The sequence below is a fragment of the Manis javanica genome, chromosome 1 (assembly GCF_040802235.1).
Source record: "Manis javanica isolate MJ-LG chromosome 1, MJ_LKY, whole genome shotgun sequence".
Classification (NCBI taxonomy): Eukaryota; Metazoa; Chordata; class Mammalia; order Pholidota; family Manidae; genus Manis; species Manis javanica.
In genome coordinates, this window is record NC_133156.1 from 123032076 (window position 1) to 123050955 (window position 18880).

Sequence of the window (18880 nt, forward strand, 5' to 3'; positions counted from 1 at the left end):
ATTATCAATAGTGTCTTTCCTACCTTCAAAAATGTGACCCCTCATCAAGACAAAAAGCAGTTAATAGAAACTGACCTTAGGGTGACCCATATGCTAGAATTAGTAGAAAAGGACTTTAAAGCAGCTTCTGTAATATGTTCAAGGGCTAAACAAAGAATTTAGTCAAAATTATTAAACCAATTTTCAACCTTAGTGGAGAAATGGCAACTATAAAAAAGAACAAAATGAAAATACTATAACAGACAAGTAAATCTAAAATTTTTAAAAATGTACTGAGTGTATTGGATGGGCTTAATAGCAGATTGAAGATGGCAGAAGGAAGGGTCAGTGAACATGAAAATAGATCAATAGAAATTATATAGTCTGAAAAAGTAGAAAGTCTCATTGACCTGTGGGACAATATCAAGGGAATAAATATGTAATCCTAGAACAAGAAGAGGGAAGGAATTTGGCTAAAAAAATACTGAAAAAAATAATGGCTCCAAATTTCCCAATTAAAGTTATAATATTTATTTTAAAGTTTAAGAAACTCAGCAGATACAAGCAGGACAAATCCAAATAAACCACACTTAAGCACATCATAACCAAATGGCTGAAAAATAAAGGCAAATAGAAAATCTTGAAAGCATCAGAGAAAAATGTCACTTCTCCTTACATTAACATAATAAAAGACATAAATAATCTGATCATCTCAAGTGATGAAGATAAAACATACTACAAAATTCAATATTTACTTATGATATAAACTCTCAGCAGACAATAGAGGACAGGTCCTCACCTGATAAGTGGCATTTACCAAAGGTCTATAGTTAGTATCATACATAATGTGAACATATTTTCCCTAAGACAAGGCCAAGTAAAGAATAGTCACTTTCACCATTTTTATTCAACTGTTTACTGGAGGTTCTATCCAGGGCATAAAGCAACAGAAACAGAAGTCACCATTGAGAAAGGAATAAAAAAGATTTCATTTGCAGATAACATATTTGTTCATATGGAAAATTATAAAGATTCTTCATTGCAATTACAGGAACTAATAAAGTGAATTCGTCAAGGCCATTGTACAAAAGTCAATTATATTTCTATAAGCTAGTATCAAGCAATTAGAAAATAAATTTTGAAAATAACAGCTCCATTTTTGATAGCAATAAATACATAAAATGCTTAGAGATAAATTAACGATAGATGTCCAAGGCCTTTGCAATGTAAATTACAAAACATTCCTGAGAGTATTAAAGGAGAGCTAAATAAGTGGAGAGCTACATTCATAGATTAGCAAATTCAGTAGTGGAAAGATGGAAATTTCCCCCAAATTGGTATATATAATATTAATCAAAATCTCAGCAGGAGTTTTAGAATATTGACAAGCTGATTCTAAAATTTACATGGAAAAATACAACTTAGAACAGCCAAAACAACATTGAAAAAGTAGGACAAATATGAGGATTCAGAACACTTCGTTTCAAACTTACTATGATATGTATGGTAATCAGGACAGTTTAGCACTGGCATAAAGAGATGAATTGATCAAATGGAAAGTAGAGAACACAGAAACAGAAATACACTCATACATATAAGGTCAATTTATTCTAAATATAAGCACCCAATCAATTCAATAGGAAATAGGAAATCTTTTCAGCAAATTATCCTAGTACAACTGAACAAATGTATGAGAAATATGAACCTCAGGATCATGTGAAATTAATTAAATATCAATTATAGACCTAAATATAATGGCTAAAACTATAAAATATTTGGAAGACAACATAGGAAATTATCTTCCTGACTTTGGGAGTAGACAAAGATAGTATTGACCCAAAAAACACTAAAAGTAAAAAAGAAAAAAAGATACATTGGACTTCATCAAAATGAAAACCTCCTCCTTATTAAAATAAACCATTAAGAAAATTAATGACATGTTAGTCTGGCAAAAAATAGTTATAATACATGTATCTGACAAAGGAATTGTATCTAGAACATATAAAGATAATCAATAATTAAAGGACATTGATAATAAAAGGACAAAGAACTAAATGAAAAAGACAAAAGGCTTTAACAGATACTTGCCCAAAGAAGATATACAAATGTACAAAAAGTACAGGCTAAGATAGTCAGGCAACATTATCTATTAACTGAGAAATGTAAATAAAAATCATGAGATACTATTTCAAGGCAAATGTTGGAAATAAGTAAGAGTAAGCAGGGTATAATTTCATTTATAAGACCTATCAGAAACTGGCAAAAGCCAAGGGTGATAGAATTTAGAACTGTAATTGCTCCTCGGGGGTGAGGAGTGATTGGAAGGGTACCTGATGCCCCAGGTGAGAGAAATTCCACCTTCTTGGGTGAAAGCAATGCTCCATGTCTTGACTGGGGTAATAGCTACCTGTCAAATTATGCTCCTCAAACTCACTTACCGCAGGAAAATTTTACCCCCAAAATAAACTGACATTTTAAAAGAATGTAAACAAATGAAATTAATGAACCACATAAAAACTGAAGAAGTAGTATGTATTATCATTGTAAAAATAAATAATGCATGATAAAAGTAAAATTGTTTGTGTGTTCTTCCTTCCTTAAACTTCAATTTAATTTCCCTTTACTGTGATAGCTGTGGTTGCCAGTTTAGTTTTCCTACATGCTCTTTAAACTCAGCCAAGTGGTCCCAAAAAGAGGTATAATTGGGTCAAATTGAAAGTGGGAATTATGGTAGGAAAAAGTACCACTATATAAGTCTGCTTACATGAAAAGAATTCTTCTCATTGATCAGACATTTTTTAAAAAATCACAAGGAGTATGTTCTAGAAAGGTTCTTTACTACCTACAAACCCAGAATGTGTGTTGGTTTTCTTTGGTGAATTGATGTGTGTAGACTTTTCTTTTAAGGGTGCCCTTTCTATGATTATTTCTGGAGTCTGAACAGAAAGAATGGGTCTGTATGGCTTGAGATCAGATGGAAACAGGGTTAAAATCTGTGGAATTTAGGAATGCCACAGAGGAATACCTCGACTTTGGGAGCAGAATCTCTCAGCTTTGGGCTGCTGTGGTCTTTGAGTGACTGGCTAAGCTCCTGAGGTCACAAAAACAGAGACTGGTGAAGAAATTTTAAAGTTATTAATTGGCTAAATATATTTGTTATTTGTGGGACATTCCTTAAAGTTGTCCTCTCTTGCTCCCAAACAGGTTTTTGTTAACTGCTCTCTTTTAGGATATTCAGTTCTTCTGGCTGTGTGTGTGTGTGTGTGTGTGTGTGTGTGTGTGTGTGTGTGTGTGTGTGTGTGTGTGTGTGTGTTGGAGTTTCTAGAGGGTGTGTCCCTTGTTGGGTGAGATGGGTTTTCCCACTTGGAGTAGAGCAAATTTTTAAGGTAAGCCAGATGGATATTAGGGAACAAACTTGGGAGGAGTGTCAGCTGGAAAGTTCTGAAGATGGCAACATTGTTATGATTTGATGAATAAAATAGAGGGGGAGAACTGGGTTGGGATCCCATTTCTGAATTTTAGGTAAACATATGAGGTAGAGAAATTAGAAGGATAATGGCTTTTATTTCAGTCATTGAGTTGAGAATATATTTGTAAATAAAGAATGTATAAAATATTCAATTATAGATCTTTAACCTGTATCAAGTTCTTGGTACTGTTGAAAGTTTAGGAAGAATCTAAAATGGTATGCTCAGTTCATTTCCACTTTTTGGGAAATCAGATTAATGAGCACAATAAAGGATTACCATACGGCTGTCTTGTGAGCCTGGGCATCCTTTCAAGGACTCTGAACTCCAGCAGCTGCCCTATATAGAAGGGAAGCCATGCCAAGAGACTAAGGTAAATCTGTGGCCTAGGATAGAGGGTCTTGCTTCATGCCACTGACCTTCAGGTGAAAGGAGGAAATTCAGTGTCATCCCAAATTAGTAGTTCAACTCAGTTCAATCCAATTCATTTCAATTCACTTAATTAACTTAGAATATTCCTGGTTGCTAACTATGTACCTCTAGGGTTAGGAATGTTCTAGGAAGAACTACATTGCTCAACCCAATACACAGTACCCCACAAGTAGTTACTGAACACTTGGGGGTGACTGCGGTACCCCCAAGAATGTGGAAATAAAAGAAATATGACTGCCTTCTGAGAGCTGAGTATGAAAAATATGGCTAGTTTGCATTGAGGTGTACTCTAATTGTGAAATATACACCAGATTTTGAAGACTCAGAATGCAAACAAAGAATGTAAAATATCTCAGTATTTTTGTTAATATTAATGGTAGTTGACATGATAATATTTTGGATACATTCGGTTAAGTAAAACCTGTTACTAAAATTAATTTCACCTATTTTTTTTTATTTTTAAAAATTTAGTTACTAGAAAAGTTAAAATTACATATATGGCTCACATTTGTGGATCATACTGTATTTCTGTTGGGTAGAGCTATTTAGAGTATTTTGGGGGCAGAGAATAAAGAATGGCAAGTATCCAATATTAAAATCAAACGCAAAGACCACTACTGAAAATTCCCTGAGCCAACAGAGCCAGGAAGTCAACACAAGCAAAGCTTATTTTAGCTCATTGTGCAAGACAAGCGAGATTATCCTAACAGGGTCACTTCTTGCTTATGCCCCTGAAAATCAAAAGTGAAACTGTGTAGTTTCCCCAAATTGATATGAGGTAACTACTAAGCAATTCCCTTTCATTTACAAAATTAAATATTGAAGCCAAACACCATAAAGAATGAACACGCACTGTCTTCACCCCATATAATGTTTTATATCATTACACCCCTGGGCCTCATTCCAAGCTCTTGTTCTAGTGCTCCTGGTTTGCAAATTGTCTTTTCAGTGTGTGCACAATGAACTTTTACTAATTACCGCTTCAGTGATTTGTTGGCTTTGCTTCTGAGTTTTTATGAACTTTTAACACAAAGTAGTACAATAGATTTGGCCCTGTAAGGCCTTTCCAGGGGACATCAACCTTAAGCCACTCACACAAATCCCTTTGTTCTGAAAAGAGAGAGAGAGAGCATTGGGGACCATAGCATCTGATTCTTTACCCCATCTCCACCCTCCTAAATCTCCTGCAATCTTGCATAATTTAGTGTGGTAAATACATTTTCTCTTGTTGGTGTAAACAGATATTTACGTGGAAATATTAAGCACAAACTATACCTTTTTTGCCTCATTTGGCTCTGAAAGATAGAATCTATCTCAGAAGTATTGAACAACTTTAAAGTAGTATGGTTTATTGTAGAAAGGACTAGAGTGACAACACTTGACAGATATTGCTAGTTAAGTCTAGAATATGAGTAGATTTGATAGGTTTGTGACATTGGTAGTAATTGGTGTAAACAAAAAAATGACAAATTTGAAGTGGTATCTGTAGGTGGTACATGGGACTGACTGTGGTACCCCCAAGAATGTGGAAATAAAGGAAATACAATTGCCTTCTGAGAGGTATGAAAATTACCCAAACACCTCAAAGGCAGGGTCCCAAATTCAACTGGTCTACAAAGGTAATAAAAATCAGAAAAATGGGTCTAACTTCAGGACTGAGACTTAATCCCCCTACTTCAGGACAGAATCTAGCCACTTTGTGCTATAAGGGCCCATATTATCAAATCTGATTTTTAAAGAGATACCTAGATTTTTAAATGTTGGCAACAAATTTATAAAAATTAACCACTTTGAGATCTGAACTCTACAGTCTTAAAATCAACAAATAAATTACCTTTGTTTTGTTTCTGTATTTACTGAACACCCTTTTGATCACATTTTAAATGAAAATCAGGCTACACTGAAATAATTAAGTACCATTTACAGGCACTGACCCTACGCCAGACACTAATCCTTCTCCCTTGATACAAGACAGCTGTTAAAATCAGAGATCTTCAAAAACTCCTTGGTCAGAGCTCCTTAAGTGTTGCTATTGGGATTCCAACCAAGGTGCCTGTTTTCAGGGCCTCTGCTGTGTAACTCCAGGTACCTGGGGCTGGAGAGAGTTCTGGTGAATTAAAAACTTCCAGGTCCCCCAGTAAGAGTGGATTTATATTGACATGCAACATACAGGCCCTCTCTGTACTTCCTTCCCGCAAACACCAACTCCTGTAGAATCCTAAGCCCAGTATGAATGTTTGGGTCTCTATGGTAGCTGTATCTGTCCATGTGAAGTAGTCAATTGGCATGTTGATAACAAAACTCTGTGATTTTGGCTAATCAAGTCCATCTCTGAGAGATGGATCTGCTCATTGAACACTAAAGTAAGCAAGTTTCTAAGCTTGAGATTCTGGTGGCCAGATCAGGCAGGTGTAAATTCATCTAGGAAAATGCCCCCATAAGCCCTCTGGGAAACAGCAGCTGGTTTCTATTAATAATCATACCTGTGTAATGACTTCAGCAGAATGTATAGTGCTTTTTGGGCCCATATTATCCAATCTGATTTTTCAGTGATTTCCAATTCTTCTTCACAAATTTATATTAACAGAAAATAAGAGGTCCAATAAAGCTAGCTTCATTGTGTAAAAGAAACCCAATCTAACTAGCAAGTAATGACACTCTGTTTAAGTGGCTTTAATTTGAGATACATTGCCTACTCAGAACCTAGCCGTTGCATGAATCTCCCTCAAGGTGTAGATAGCTTTAACTTTTCTCCAGAAGTGCTTTAACCTACTAAGGAGTTCATACGTAATGTTTCACTGTGAAAACATGTCTTAAAACAATCCCTATCCAATTTGAAATATCTAAATCTAATTTGAAAATCCAAATGGAGGCTATAGAAAGATTAAAATATGACAAGAAAAATCAAGAGACTTGTTGAAGGAAGAGAGTGTATTTGTTCAAGTGGTCAAGGAAGTGGTATGAGTGAAAGTGGAAAGGTCTGTGCTTCCCCAAGAAACCAATTAACACTGCAGTCCCCCCAGTAGCTGGGTGGAGAGCCCAAAGTCAGACTCTGTTCTTGGAGAGGGTTTTGCTCATAAAATGAATGCGTCGTTGGAATGAGTGCTTTGGCTATTTCAGTGTAGTCCAGTTGCCTCATAGACTCCAGACATTGTAGGCTCTTGTTCTCTCAACATACTACTTTCCTGGAAAGTGTGTTATAGAAGTGAACTGACAGAGGCAGACTGAGAACACATGGTAGAATTCAAGTCCAAGGCCACATTTATCCAATGACTGAAGCAGGAAGCCCTTCACAGACAGATGCAGGAAGTTCTTGTAAATTAATATAAGACATGGAACCCAGGGTTTGTCTAGACTATATATTGTGGGGTATTGGCTGAGTGTCAATGGAATTTAAGAAACCCTTTTTTACTAGTGCTGGATCTTGACTCACGTTCCTTACTAAGAAACTAACTAAAATTATGTCATCTGATATAGATTTGGAGATAGCCGCAAGTCAGAATTTCATGTTAGAGTATTTCTTTCAAGTCACTGGAGACAGTAACACTCAGCAACAAGAGATGATTTATGGAGGAGGGAGAAGATAAAGCTCTCTGAGCATTTTACTGAACTTTCAAACCAGATGGAGACTTCCCCTTTTATTTTGACTTTTCTTTGGAGCCTCATGAAAGCAAGTGCCAACTTATTCCTGGGGATATTTGGAAAAATGATATTCAGAGCATCATCTGAGGTCAGACTGTGTCAGGAGAGTGGAAGTTAGGTCTACAATCATAGATTGAAAAATTCTAATGCCTCTTTTTCATTACTTATTACATACTGTATGTGTCTTCTAATTAAAATATGGAAGTATTAAATTACTTAATCATCAAAACCTCCCTATGGCTAGCATATCTCATTTAATGGGTAATGAAACTGAGGCACAGATGAGTTACACAGCTTGTTCTAGGTTCAAATGCTAAACACCGGGCAATTGTGCTCCAGAATGCAACTTGAAGACACTAGGTTGTCTCATGCTAGGCAAATAAATTTTGGGGGAGGTGTGACCAAGAACCAGGATTTAAATTGTGTTGTGAAGTTAGAAGAGATGTGACACCTCCAAGATCCATACCAACATTCAGCTATAGCAACAGGATCTGAAAGGTGAACCTGTGAGAATATCTTTGCTTGAGTCTTTTGGTGAAGGCCAAGGAGTTTCAGGAAGTTTTGGGAATTCATTTGATTTTAATATTTGATAATTAGGCCCTCCACTCCTTCCTTTGCAGCTATTGCTGAGCAGCACCTGAAAAGAGAGACTGAGGGTTTCTAAGCACTCATCAAAGCCACCATTCCTCACCATATTTCAAATTCCAGATTGGTGCTGTTGATGTCCGGGTCATCAAAAGCACAGATCAGCAAGTGCTCGGAGTGGCCGTCCACCTCCAACTGACTGTAGCACGAGAATGAGTAGTCCAATTCCACATCTTCAAAGCCTTCTGGGGAGGAAAAACCTGCAGCTGTTAATGAAGCAAATAAGTGTACCATTCTGAAATCTGGAGTGACATTAAGGAAATGGAGGCCTTTTGTTATGGACATGAAGGTGTGATTATAGTTTATTTAAAGTAGGAAATCCCCAGGGTAAAGACAAGAAACATGTTTTCAAAAAAATAACCTAATGAGCACAGATTTTTCTTATAGGAAAAAACCATTATAATTAATAAATAATCTGAAAATATTTCTATATATTTTTGCCATTGGGTTAGTCCATTAGAGATCTAGAATGAACCCAACACCCTCTTTCCTTTATTTAAACAGGAACTTCTATTAGTTTGCACATTTCAAATGAGACACTTTATCTCTATTATTTTATGCTACTTGATCAAGACTTTGACTCCATCACTGATCTTCTTCCCAGGTATTATTTTTGAGTGAGGGAAGATGATAGCTATTTTACAGTCAGAAATTCACTTTATAAGGGATTCCCTTGCTTACATAGGCACCCCAACTAAAAATACCACTGATTATTTCCATTGTGTGAAGATTTATTTAAGCAATTTGTCTTAAGCTTCTAACTGAGGCAAACATAATTAGAAAGAAACTAGATCTGGGAAGACTCAGATGAATCTTACAGAGACTTCTGTGTCTATAGATCCTTCTTTTGTAGATACTGTATCTTAGAGATATTAGCAAAAGTCTGGAAATGTGTGGGGAACCAGAATTTTTTTGCAACCACTTTTGGAAAGTATAATCTGTCAGAGATGGTATTTGCTTTCTTAAGCTGGGTTGAGTCCCCTAAGATTAAATAGATATTTTCTAAGTATATTTCACACTATTTAATAGAGAAAAATATGTCAGCTAATATATTCCACCTGGGACCTGAGAAACTCCGGGGTAACCAAGCTCATCTTTGAATTCTTATTTTACCTTTTTAGCTTTGACCAACCGAAGCCAGAGTGATTGAGTGTGAATCTATGACTGCTTCCAAGTCCATCGATATTAGATGTACTTTACATAGTACAAAGTAAATGCTTCTAGGACTTTAAATAGCATTCAGAATATACTAAAATCAAACCCCGTTTGAGTGTCCTGAAGGTCACGGCATATACAAACAGCACCCTCTTTACTTAAATAATTAAATAGGCCTGTGGAAACATTAGTAAAGCCTGGGTTGAGTGGATCAACCAGCTGAGAGATAGCTCGGTTCAGTCAAAGTAACAAATCTCAAAAGCCACATCTAAGTAAAAGCTGTGAGCACTGCTTTTTTTGACCATTCCTAGAATCCATTAGGCTTTCAATTCTTCCACAAGCAAAGACTCCTTCTGTAATTTCAGTAGGGTTATGGCCCCCTTCCTGATGACAGTTTAAAGTAATGAGGTGCAATCCACCATTTAGGGCTCACATTTCCAAGCATGTTCATTCCTAATCTTATCGATTCTGATAGTATCCAGTCCTCATGCTGTTTTGTTGTTTTATTCTTCTTTAGACCTTCCACTAACTCTACACAATTGAACCTATGTTACTATCTGGATTCAGACATCTATGGATCAGCTTTGCCCCTAAAATTCTTCAACATACAAGTAACCCAGAGAAAGCACAGACAGAAGATGCTGGGCATCCACAGAGCAAAGCACTCCCACCACTCATAGCCATCCAGTCTGACAATATGAGTTTGCTGTATATTTTCATACATATACAAGGAATTGGTCTGTGGTAAAATTGCAGTATTTCCAGAATCTCTCACCTGGCTTTAGTGCAACTCCATATTAATAGGTGTTCCCAAGGGGTGGATAGACTAGTCCATTCCCATATTAGTAGGTAATTACATGGGCAAATGAGGGCATATCTGGACTGGAGAGGTTGGGTGGGGTCCCTCCTTCTGTAGCCATGTCACAAGAGACATGGGAGAGCAGAAGTGGATAGATGCTTGTAAGCAATAAATAGGTTTCTCCCATTGTATTTCTCCCTTGGACTGATTTCAGTTTCAAAGGTATTTTGCCCTGGGATTTTCCTCATGGAGTTACATGGTCCTACAATTAAAGTGGTTATGTTTTGAGCAGCAGCTCATTGGCTCTACAGTTCTATAGCTCTACAGTGTTACCAGGCAAAATTACTTTGTAACCAAGAAAAGTTCCTCTCAGAAATTTGCAAAATTTTATGGCATTTTACAAAGACAAAGTTATGATCTAAGTTGAAAATGTATAGGTAAAGGTAATGTATGGGATGGTGAAGGCTTCCAGCATCAGAGCTGGACAGGTGTGCGTCTGGATCCTGGCTGCTCCACTTTGTAACTGTGCTCCTCCACTAGGTTACTCCATTTCTCCAAACCTGGGTGTTAGTTCATGTTATGTATGAATGAAATGAATTATGTTGATTCATAATATGTAAATGCATGTTATTATGAGGAATTGCTGAATAAATATACATGAAGAGTTATCTTAGAACACACTAAGCACTCCATAACACTTTTATCTTATTGAGACAGGGACCATAGGCTTAGACAGAGTAGGGTGAGGGCCTCCAGATAAAGGCAGGATATTTACAGTCAGAGCAATGTAACGACATGCAAGGAAACCTCCTACCAATACTGTGTGTTAAACATTAAGCTCTAGAGTCACTGTTCAGTGAGATCAGTTGATACTCCCCAAATAAAAGAAAGTAGCCCGTGTTTTTATTATGCTAATCGTTTGTAATCATGTGTAAGATTCACTTTAGCATGCTAAAAGGGACTTAATATCTCATCAAGGACAAATATCCTAAGATCACTTTTAACAAGTCCACACCTTAAGCCCTTTATCAGTTCCCAAAAATCCTCAACTGCCTATAAATCCTCTAGACAGCGCACCACCCCAGGCTCTCTTGTCCCCTCCTGGTGTGAGCCAGGAGTTCTTTCCTCTCACTTTATTCCTAAATAAATGCCTCTCCCTGGCTCTCCTACCTTGGGTGTTTACTAAGTTCATTCTTTGACTCTGCAAACAAGAACCCCGGCATCATTATTTATAGCTATAATAAGATGTATCTTATTTATATCTTATTATAGTTGTGACTTTTATCATTTTTTTGAGAAATAAGTAATGAATAGGTAGAATTCTAATTCTAAGAATACACATGAAAGCTTTGGGGCTCCTTTGAAAAACAATTCTCTGTCAAAGGTGTTATTACTATGGTTTGGAATTACACAGAGCTTTTGAACAGTGAGTTAACCTATCATTCTTCAAATGTTCATTGAGAAATATTTTTCCATAAAAATTTAATTTTTTTGGATTATGTATTATAGACAAGGCAGTATGGTTTAAAAGTCTTCCTACTGAAAGGAATTAGTTGATTAAAAATATAAATGGCTTGGATTTTTAAAAATTATCCCTTTCTTCTTTGATCATCCTTATGGTTATCAGAGACTAACTTATCTTTCAACATAAAGCAGCTATTATTTTTTACACCAAACCAGGAATTTTTTGATGTGATCATGTGGATGGGAGGTTACAGATCTTAAAAAAAAAAAAAAAAAGTTAAAATTTAAAAGGTCAAAGTGTAACTCAGCTTTCAATTAGAATTCTTATTTTTTTAAAAAAATAGTAAGGTCAACAGGGAGACATGGAATATACTACATTCCAAGGAATAAGATACATGACCTGCTGTGATATAATGAATGAATCATAGGAAATACACATTTGGTCAAATACAGATGAACAAATATATATTTCCCAGGTGTATTTGGTCTTCATCCACAGTTTCTGAAAACACTGCAGAGTCTGAAAGGTGAAATGGGTGTCTTATCATGTCAATGAGAGACTTTTGGACCCCCACCCAAGGGCAGGGATGGGGGCTGAATCAGCCAATGGTCAATAATTTAGTCAATCATGACTATGTAATGAAGCCCTCACAAAACCCCTGAGAAGTGTTTTTTGTTCTCTCCCTGCTCTGCTCTGCCTGCTCTGCTCAGTTGAATCCTGATTCTGAAATAGGGAGAGCTTCTGTGCTTGGGGAACCAGAACCCCTCCACATGCCACCGAGCCAGGCTCCAAGCTCCAAGAGGATAGAAGCTCCTTTATTTGGGACCTTGTCCTATGTCTCTCTTCATCTGGCTGTTAACTTACATCCTTTATTAAATGGGTAAATGTAAATGTTTTCCCGAGCTCTGTGAGCTGCTTTAGCAAATTAATCAAACCTAAGGGGGAGGTCTTGGGAACCTCCGATCTGCAGCCCGTCGGTCAGAAGCACAGGCCTGGGGCTTGTGACTGGCATCTAAGTGGGGGGTGGAGGGCAGTCTTGTAGAATGGAGTCCTTAACCTGGGAATCTGGTGCTGGGTCGGGGCACAAAGCATCAGAATTGAGTTGAGTTCTTCAACACTCTGCTGGTATTTGAGAATTGCTTGGTGTACGTATGTGTGAGAAGACCCCCTCCCACATATTTACACACATTGTAATCAGGTCCTGGTACCTGAATGAAGGTATACTATTACTGCTGTGTATAATTTTTTTTGTTATTGTTATATATACATATAGGGAAAAAATACACCATTGCATTTGGTGTTAGATGAGTGGGAATCTCATTTGGTGTCAGAGATGTGGGATTTGCAATACTGGCCCAGGTTCACAGAAATATGTGGTTTTTGAAGAGAGAATGAAAGGGCAGGGGATAAGGAACCTTTGATGTTTAGATGGTTACACAGGCACCCATGGTATGAAACCGTGGCTGTGCTGCAATCAGTAAGTAAAGTAAAAGTTACCAGTGGAATTTCAAAATGGCAGTGGACCAAGTTCCTGAGGAGTGATTGTTCAGTAGTGAGCTGTGGGTCTTGCAACCAGCCAAACATGAAGCATACAGCCCCCAAACTGCTTACTCTCACAATCCTTTCGTAAAGGCTCTTCAGGAAGCTAGTGATACCAACCTACAAAATGAGCCAGTGTATCTGTATCCCCTGAGTAGGTGGCTCGTTGGATATGTAAGGAAATGCAAACTAATAAGAAGCAGACTAAATATTACAGTGCCTGGTTATTGTTATCTGTAATAGCCAAATTGAAAATAAAAGAAAGTGTTGGATCAGGGCTTACTGCTGAACCAAGCTTGGATTTGGGTCAATATGAGTGGTAGCCATTAGCCTCAAAGCTGCCTAGAAAGGGAAAACTTACGTCAGGGCAACAGGAAGTACCTCTGAGACCTCTGGTCACCAAGAAGATAGTTAATGTAGGGGGAGGTGAAAACCAGGAAATGAACTGGCTCATTTTGTAGATCGGTATCACCAGCTTCCTGAAGAAACTTTACCAAAGTGTATGGTGAGAATAACCAGTTTGGGGGACGTGTCTTTGGTTTTGAATGCTTCAGAGTGGAAGAGCATGTTCGGGCTGATGCCAGACCCACAGCTCACTATTGAATAACCACAGATGGCTGTACATGATCCAGACACATGAGAGGTTATTCCTGAGGGAACAGCCAGTCTGGTGGACTAGATAAAACCCACTGTGAAGTCTGTTTATCCTGAGAACGGGGTCTACCCAACTCCCCCTACAAATGCTAAATGGAACACCCCATATGCTTCATATGCAAGCCATGTGGTATTGGCTTTATGATGATGGGATATTCACCCACTGAATATTCCTGTCACTCAGGTTATGGTGAATGCTGTGACTAAAGGGGCCCCTGTTACATGGGCAGCCCATGTAACTTTGATGCTACAAAATTGAGCAGCAGTTCAAGAAGCCTTATCAGATTTGTTATTTCTACTCCCCCACAAGGGTCTCTATTGCCAGGAACATTAAAGCAATTAAGAAAATGGGGAGGAATGAAGGGGAGAGTCGGGACTCAGCCCTACAGAGTGGAAGTCTTCAGACATTGATGGAGTTGAAACAAAGATTTTCATGCAGCACTATCAGAGACTGGTGGGCCAATGGAACCACCTGTTGTTCTCCAGCATTACAGAGGCCCAAACAAGTCCCTATTTACACCAGTTTGGAGGAATTTAACAAGCTTGGAGGCCAAGATTACAATGAGAAACCTCACCAGGAATCCCCTGGGGCATTCATCAGGCAGGTTAGGAAAATAGACAAGCAAAAGGGCCAGGGTCTTCTGACCACCTCCCCACCTTCCCCACCCACCAGAGACCTGAGGCCATTTGCAAATGTATGGGTAAAGTGGCCAGGGGGAGGGGAGGAAACTTTCCCGGGACTCCTTGATATTGGAGCCCAAAGCACTGTATTTCCAAAACCTGTTGGTGAAATCTTTTTAGGGGCTAAGGTTAGATTGGGAGGATATGGAGATGCAAGAGTTGATGGGATTAAAGTGAAAGTTTGGATGAAAATTGGGGTATTTGAACAGACTTTGTGTGAGGTGGTTGCATCTCCTTTACCTGAATGTATTATTGGGATGGATATTATGTCTGACTGGGGATTGCTTCCCCTACCTAGTACTATAAAACAGAAGGCATGTAAGCCCGCCTTCAGGCCAGTTTTATGTGGGCATGCTAAAGGGAAACTACTAGAACTGCTGGAGGAGCCCACACAGGTGGTTAACTTGAAGCAATATAGAATACTTGGTGGACAAAAAGGATCATCACTTTAGTGACATGCTAGAAGCTGGAGTGCTGGTGCCCACAAATTTGCTGTACAATAGTCCTGTGTTGCCTGTGAAAAGGGCAGAAGGCTCATGGAAACTAACAGCAGACTATTGAGGCTTAAATAACAGTGTACAATCCATAGCCTTAGAATTTCTAGACATGGTCTCAACCATACATAAAATATAGCAGGCTGAAGGAGGCTGATACTCAGTGATGGACATTGAAAATGCCTTATCCATAATGTCTTGGTTGATGTCAGAGAACCAGAGAAACACACTAATAAGGAAGGCAGTGCCCAGAAGAGTTCCATAATAAAATGGAAATGGTTCATACAGGAGCTGCCGGGGGACTGCAAGGAGGTCCACACTGTATGCATGAGCAGGTGGCCTCATTTCTTCTAGGACCAACCCTAGAGCCCCCTGATGAGCTGCCAGAGCCAATTGCTATATGAGCTGTGCCCTGTGAACAGCTCTCCGCTGAACAGCAAAGAGCTGCTTGGTTTACAGATGGCAGTTCCAAGGAGAATGGACAATATCCTGTTTTGGAAAGCTGCCACATTAAGACCAGTGGATGGCAAGATTCTGGTTGAAGAAGGTAAGAATAAATCAGCTCAGTGGGCTGAACTGCATGCTGTTTTCCCTGCAGTGATGGAAGAATTGAACAATGATAAATCCTTATTTTGTATTTTTACTGATTCATGGGCTGTAGGCAATGGCCTGGCTGTATGGTCAGGTAAATGGGCGATGGAAAACTGGACTATTAAAGGAATGCCAGTGTAGGGTGCAGCCCTATGGAAATCATTTTTGGAATTTAAGGGGTGTGTTAAAGTAGGACATGTCAGTGCCCATCAGAACCCCCTTCCAGGATCAGAAGGTGACTGGCACCACCAAGTGGGCCAGTGGGTGCTCTCCCTTGAGGTGGTCACCTGGGTTCATGAAATGAGTGGAAATGGGGAAACTGCAGCAATGCAGAGATGAGCTGAATCCACACATATTCCTCTTGCATCCTGTGAGGCACAGAATACTAACAAGAACTGTTCTGTCTGGCAACAAGAGAGACAAAGACTGCAGCTGACTATGGGGAAAATTCCCTGTGGGGAAGGCCATAGCTGCACATAGCTGGCAGACGGATTATATTGGACCAATGCCAGTAGCCTCTGGGGACCATAAATGGGTCCTAACTGGAATAGACACTTATTCTGGACTGGGCTTTGCATATCTGGTGGTAGATGCAAATGCTCAAAATACCATTAAAGTATCAGAACAGAAGATACTATAACAATTTGGACCACCAAGTTACATCTCTTCAGACCAAGGAACAATGCTTCACAGCCCATGGTGTCCAACAGTGGGCCAAGAGACCTCACATCAGATGGACATGCCATGTTGTATATCATCCTCAGAGGAATGGTTTAGTAGAAAATTAGAATGGACATCTGAGACATTTGCTGTCTAAAATGGGGGGAGATAAAGGCATGAGGGGCTGGCTTACATACCTTCAGGAGCATCTGCTCACACTTAACGTGAGGGGAGCTAAGGGAGAGTCCTCACTGGATAGATTCCTCCAGTGTTCCAGGGGATCTGGTGAAGAGGGGGTGGGGGAGGATGCTAGTATGACTATACAGTCCTTCCCCACATCACTGCAACTTTCTTTTTTCCTACCAGATGCAATGGTTGCATGACCATGGCTGCATCTGCAGGTGCCTGAAGCAGGGAAGATTACTAATATTATTAAACTAGAAACTGTAACCTCACCCTTAAACCTTAGGGTCAGAATTCCTACGAGCCTGATGGGATGGATTGTGCATTCACCCTATCTGGCCAAGTCGGGACTGACAGTGAGCACAGCTGTGCTGCCCAGTGGCCGGGACAGCCCTCTAGCTCTGCCCCTGTGTAACCCTACCTTACATGAATGTTAATATATAGACATTAAATATATTTCAATGAGACAACTCACTCAGATGCTTCTCAGTTATTCACTAAACATTTCACATGAATCTACCAAAACTAAAGTATTTTGAAGACATTTTCAAATATTTATTGAATATCCACTATGTTCTAGACAGTCTTTTCAGTACTGGGGATATAGCAATGGTAAGTGCAGACAGAGCTTTTGTTTCTGGACATTATTTTATCACGAAACTTATTCTTTTGGAAACTCCTAAAAAGTTAAACAAAACAAATTTAGGTAAAATTACTTAATAAGGTAAATTACACTGGAGATTTTCCAAAAGGCATAACCAATGTGTCTATACAGGTATTGTTTTTTGTAAGAACAGAGGCATCAACCAACATTTAAGATACATGTCTAGAGACTCAAATGCATTCTTTCTTGACAATTCTAAAACATTATAACCCATGCATGGTATTGTCCCCAGGTCCCCGTCCTGGTGGTTAGGACATACAAAATAAGTATGTGATAAGTTCTCAAACTCCATTCCAACCCAGTGTATGGCTCAGATCTATTAGGGATATGAGCAACCTGAATCATAAACTAGAGATAATCTGAAATCCTAAAGAAAAATTAGAAATGACTCACCATTCTGTGCATAGCCACTTTCTCCAGAAACGGCTTGAAGTAAATAGAAAACCATACCAAAGGCTGTACCTAGAATTATCATTCTGAAAGTAAAAGAAGCAAGAAGGAGAGGAGAGAGGAGGTGTGTAAGCCTATGCGTAGGAATGAATGAAACAGCAAGAGCAGGAGTGAGTGAGCAAGAGAGAGAGACTTCAATCTACAGTGTTAGGGCTTTATACTTATTTAACCACAGACAGGGGGAAGTATAAACACAGCAAAAATGAAGGGGAGTGCCAGAAACAGGAAGTCTGAGTGTGGGGTAAAATTGAAATAGTTCCAGAATTCCCCGCCTGGCTTTAGTCCATTAACATATGAGTAGGTATTTCCTCCAGCAGCCCCAGGGTCCAGGGGTGGAGAGAAGCTATTCTCTTCTCCCCTCTGTTGTGTAATTGATCTGGCACCTGTTGCAGACCAATGGAACCTGACCTCTTGTCATCAAATAAAGGGTTTCTCTCATTTAGTTTTTCCCTTGACTGATTTCAGCTTCACTGGTTTCACTGGCTTATTCACCCCTGGCTGGGAAAACTCCTCTCCCAAGAGCTACACTTTGTAAAAGTATTGCTGCTCTAAGCAGAGGTAGAGGAAATGGAGAGATAGAGCATGTGAAATTTGGTATTCCTGTCATTCCCAAACTTATCTGTGCTTATTGCAGATAAGGTAGTGGATTCAAATCTAGGCTCAAACTATGTTAGACTAGAATGTGATTAGGGTGCATTTTAAAAGAATCCAAGACAAATGTTTATAAACTTGTAAAGTCAACCAACTGATTGTGTGGAGTTAGCTTGGCCTTAAGGAGAAATTCCTTTTCCTTAAAAAGAATAATGTAATTTATGAAGTAGTGAAGTAATTTATTGCAGTTTTATTTTAAATAGTTCACCTCTAATCTCTAAACCTACACACTAGAGAGTTTCACAAGAACAGTGATTTTGTTCTCTGTGTATCCCTAGTACCTACTTATGATCATCCATCATAGCAGGCATTCAAGAATTGTTTGTTCAATTTAGGAGTTGGTGAGCTATGGCCAAAGGGCCAAGTTTGGCCCACCACCTGTTTTTGTAGATAAAGTTGTATTGAAACATAGCCACTTTTGTGCTACAACAACAGAGTTCAGTAGCTAGGATAGAAACTGTATGAAACACAACATCTGAAATCTTTGCTATCTGGCCCTTTATCAAAAAAGTCTGCTGATTCCTTGTTTAATAGATAAAATAGTTATTTTCTCAGTGTATTTAAAATAGGATTATATTTGTGAGGATGTGATCACTGCACAATTTTTCAGGAACATGCAAGCCACACTGAAACCTACATATACAGAGCAGTGGCCTGAAACAATGGCAGATATTTCACTCTCCCTAAACTTGTCTTTCAATCACAATTGTTCATAATGTGGCCTCATGG

The 18880-nt window shown here is 38.7% G+C and overlaps 1 protein-coding gene across 4 annotated transcripts in view; it reads right to left on the reverse strand.

The window, feature by feature from the left end:
* Positions 1-17661, reverse strand: part of IL7R (interleukin 7 receptor) — a 32032-nt gene extending 14371 nt beyond the window's left edge. The window contains exons 1-2 of one of the 4 annotated variants that reach the window (XM_017675824.3): positions 17444-17661; positions 8212-8347 (exon numbers count right to left, since the gene is read on the reverse strand). In XM_017675824.3, coding sequence (XP_017531313.3) covers positions 8212-8347; positions 17444-17525 — 218 coding nt within the window. In that variant the 5' untranslated portion in view covers positions 17526-17661. Of the gene's footprint in view, positions 1-8211; positions 8372-17443 lie in introns of all 4 variants that reach the window. The other 3 variants (XM_017675822.3, XM_017675820.3, XM_017675823.3) reach the window with 3 other exon arrangements.
* Between the last annotated feature and the right edge of the window lie 1219 nt (positions 17662-18880).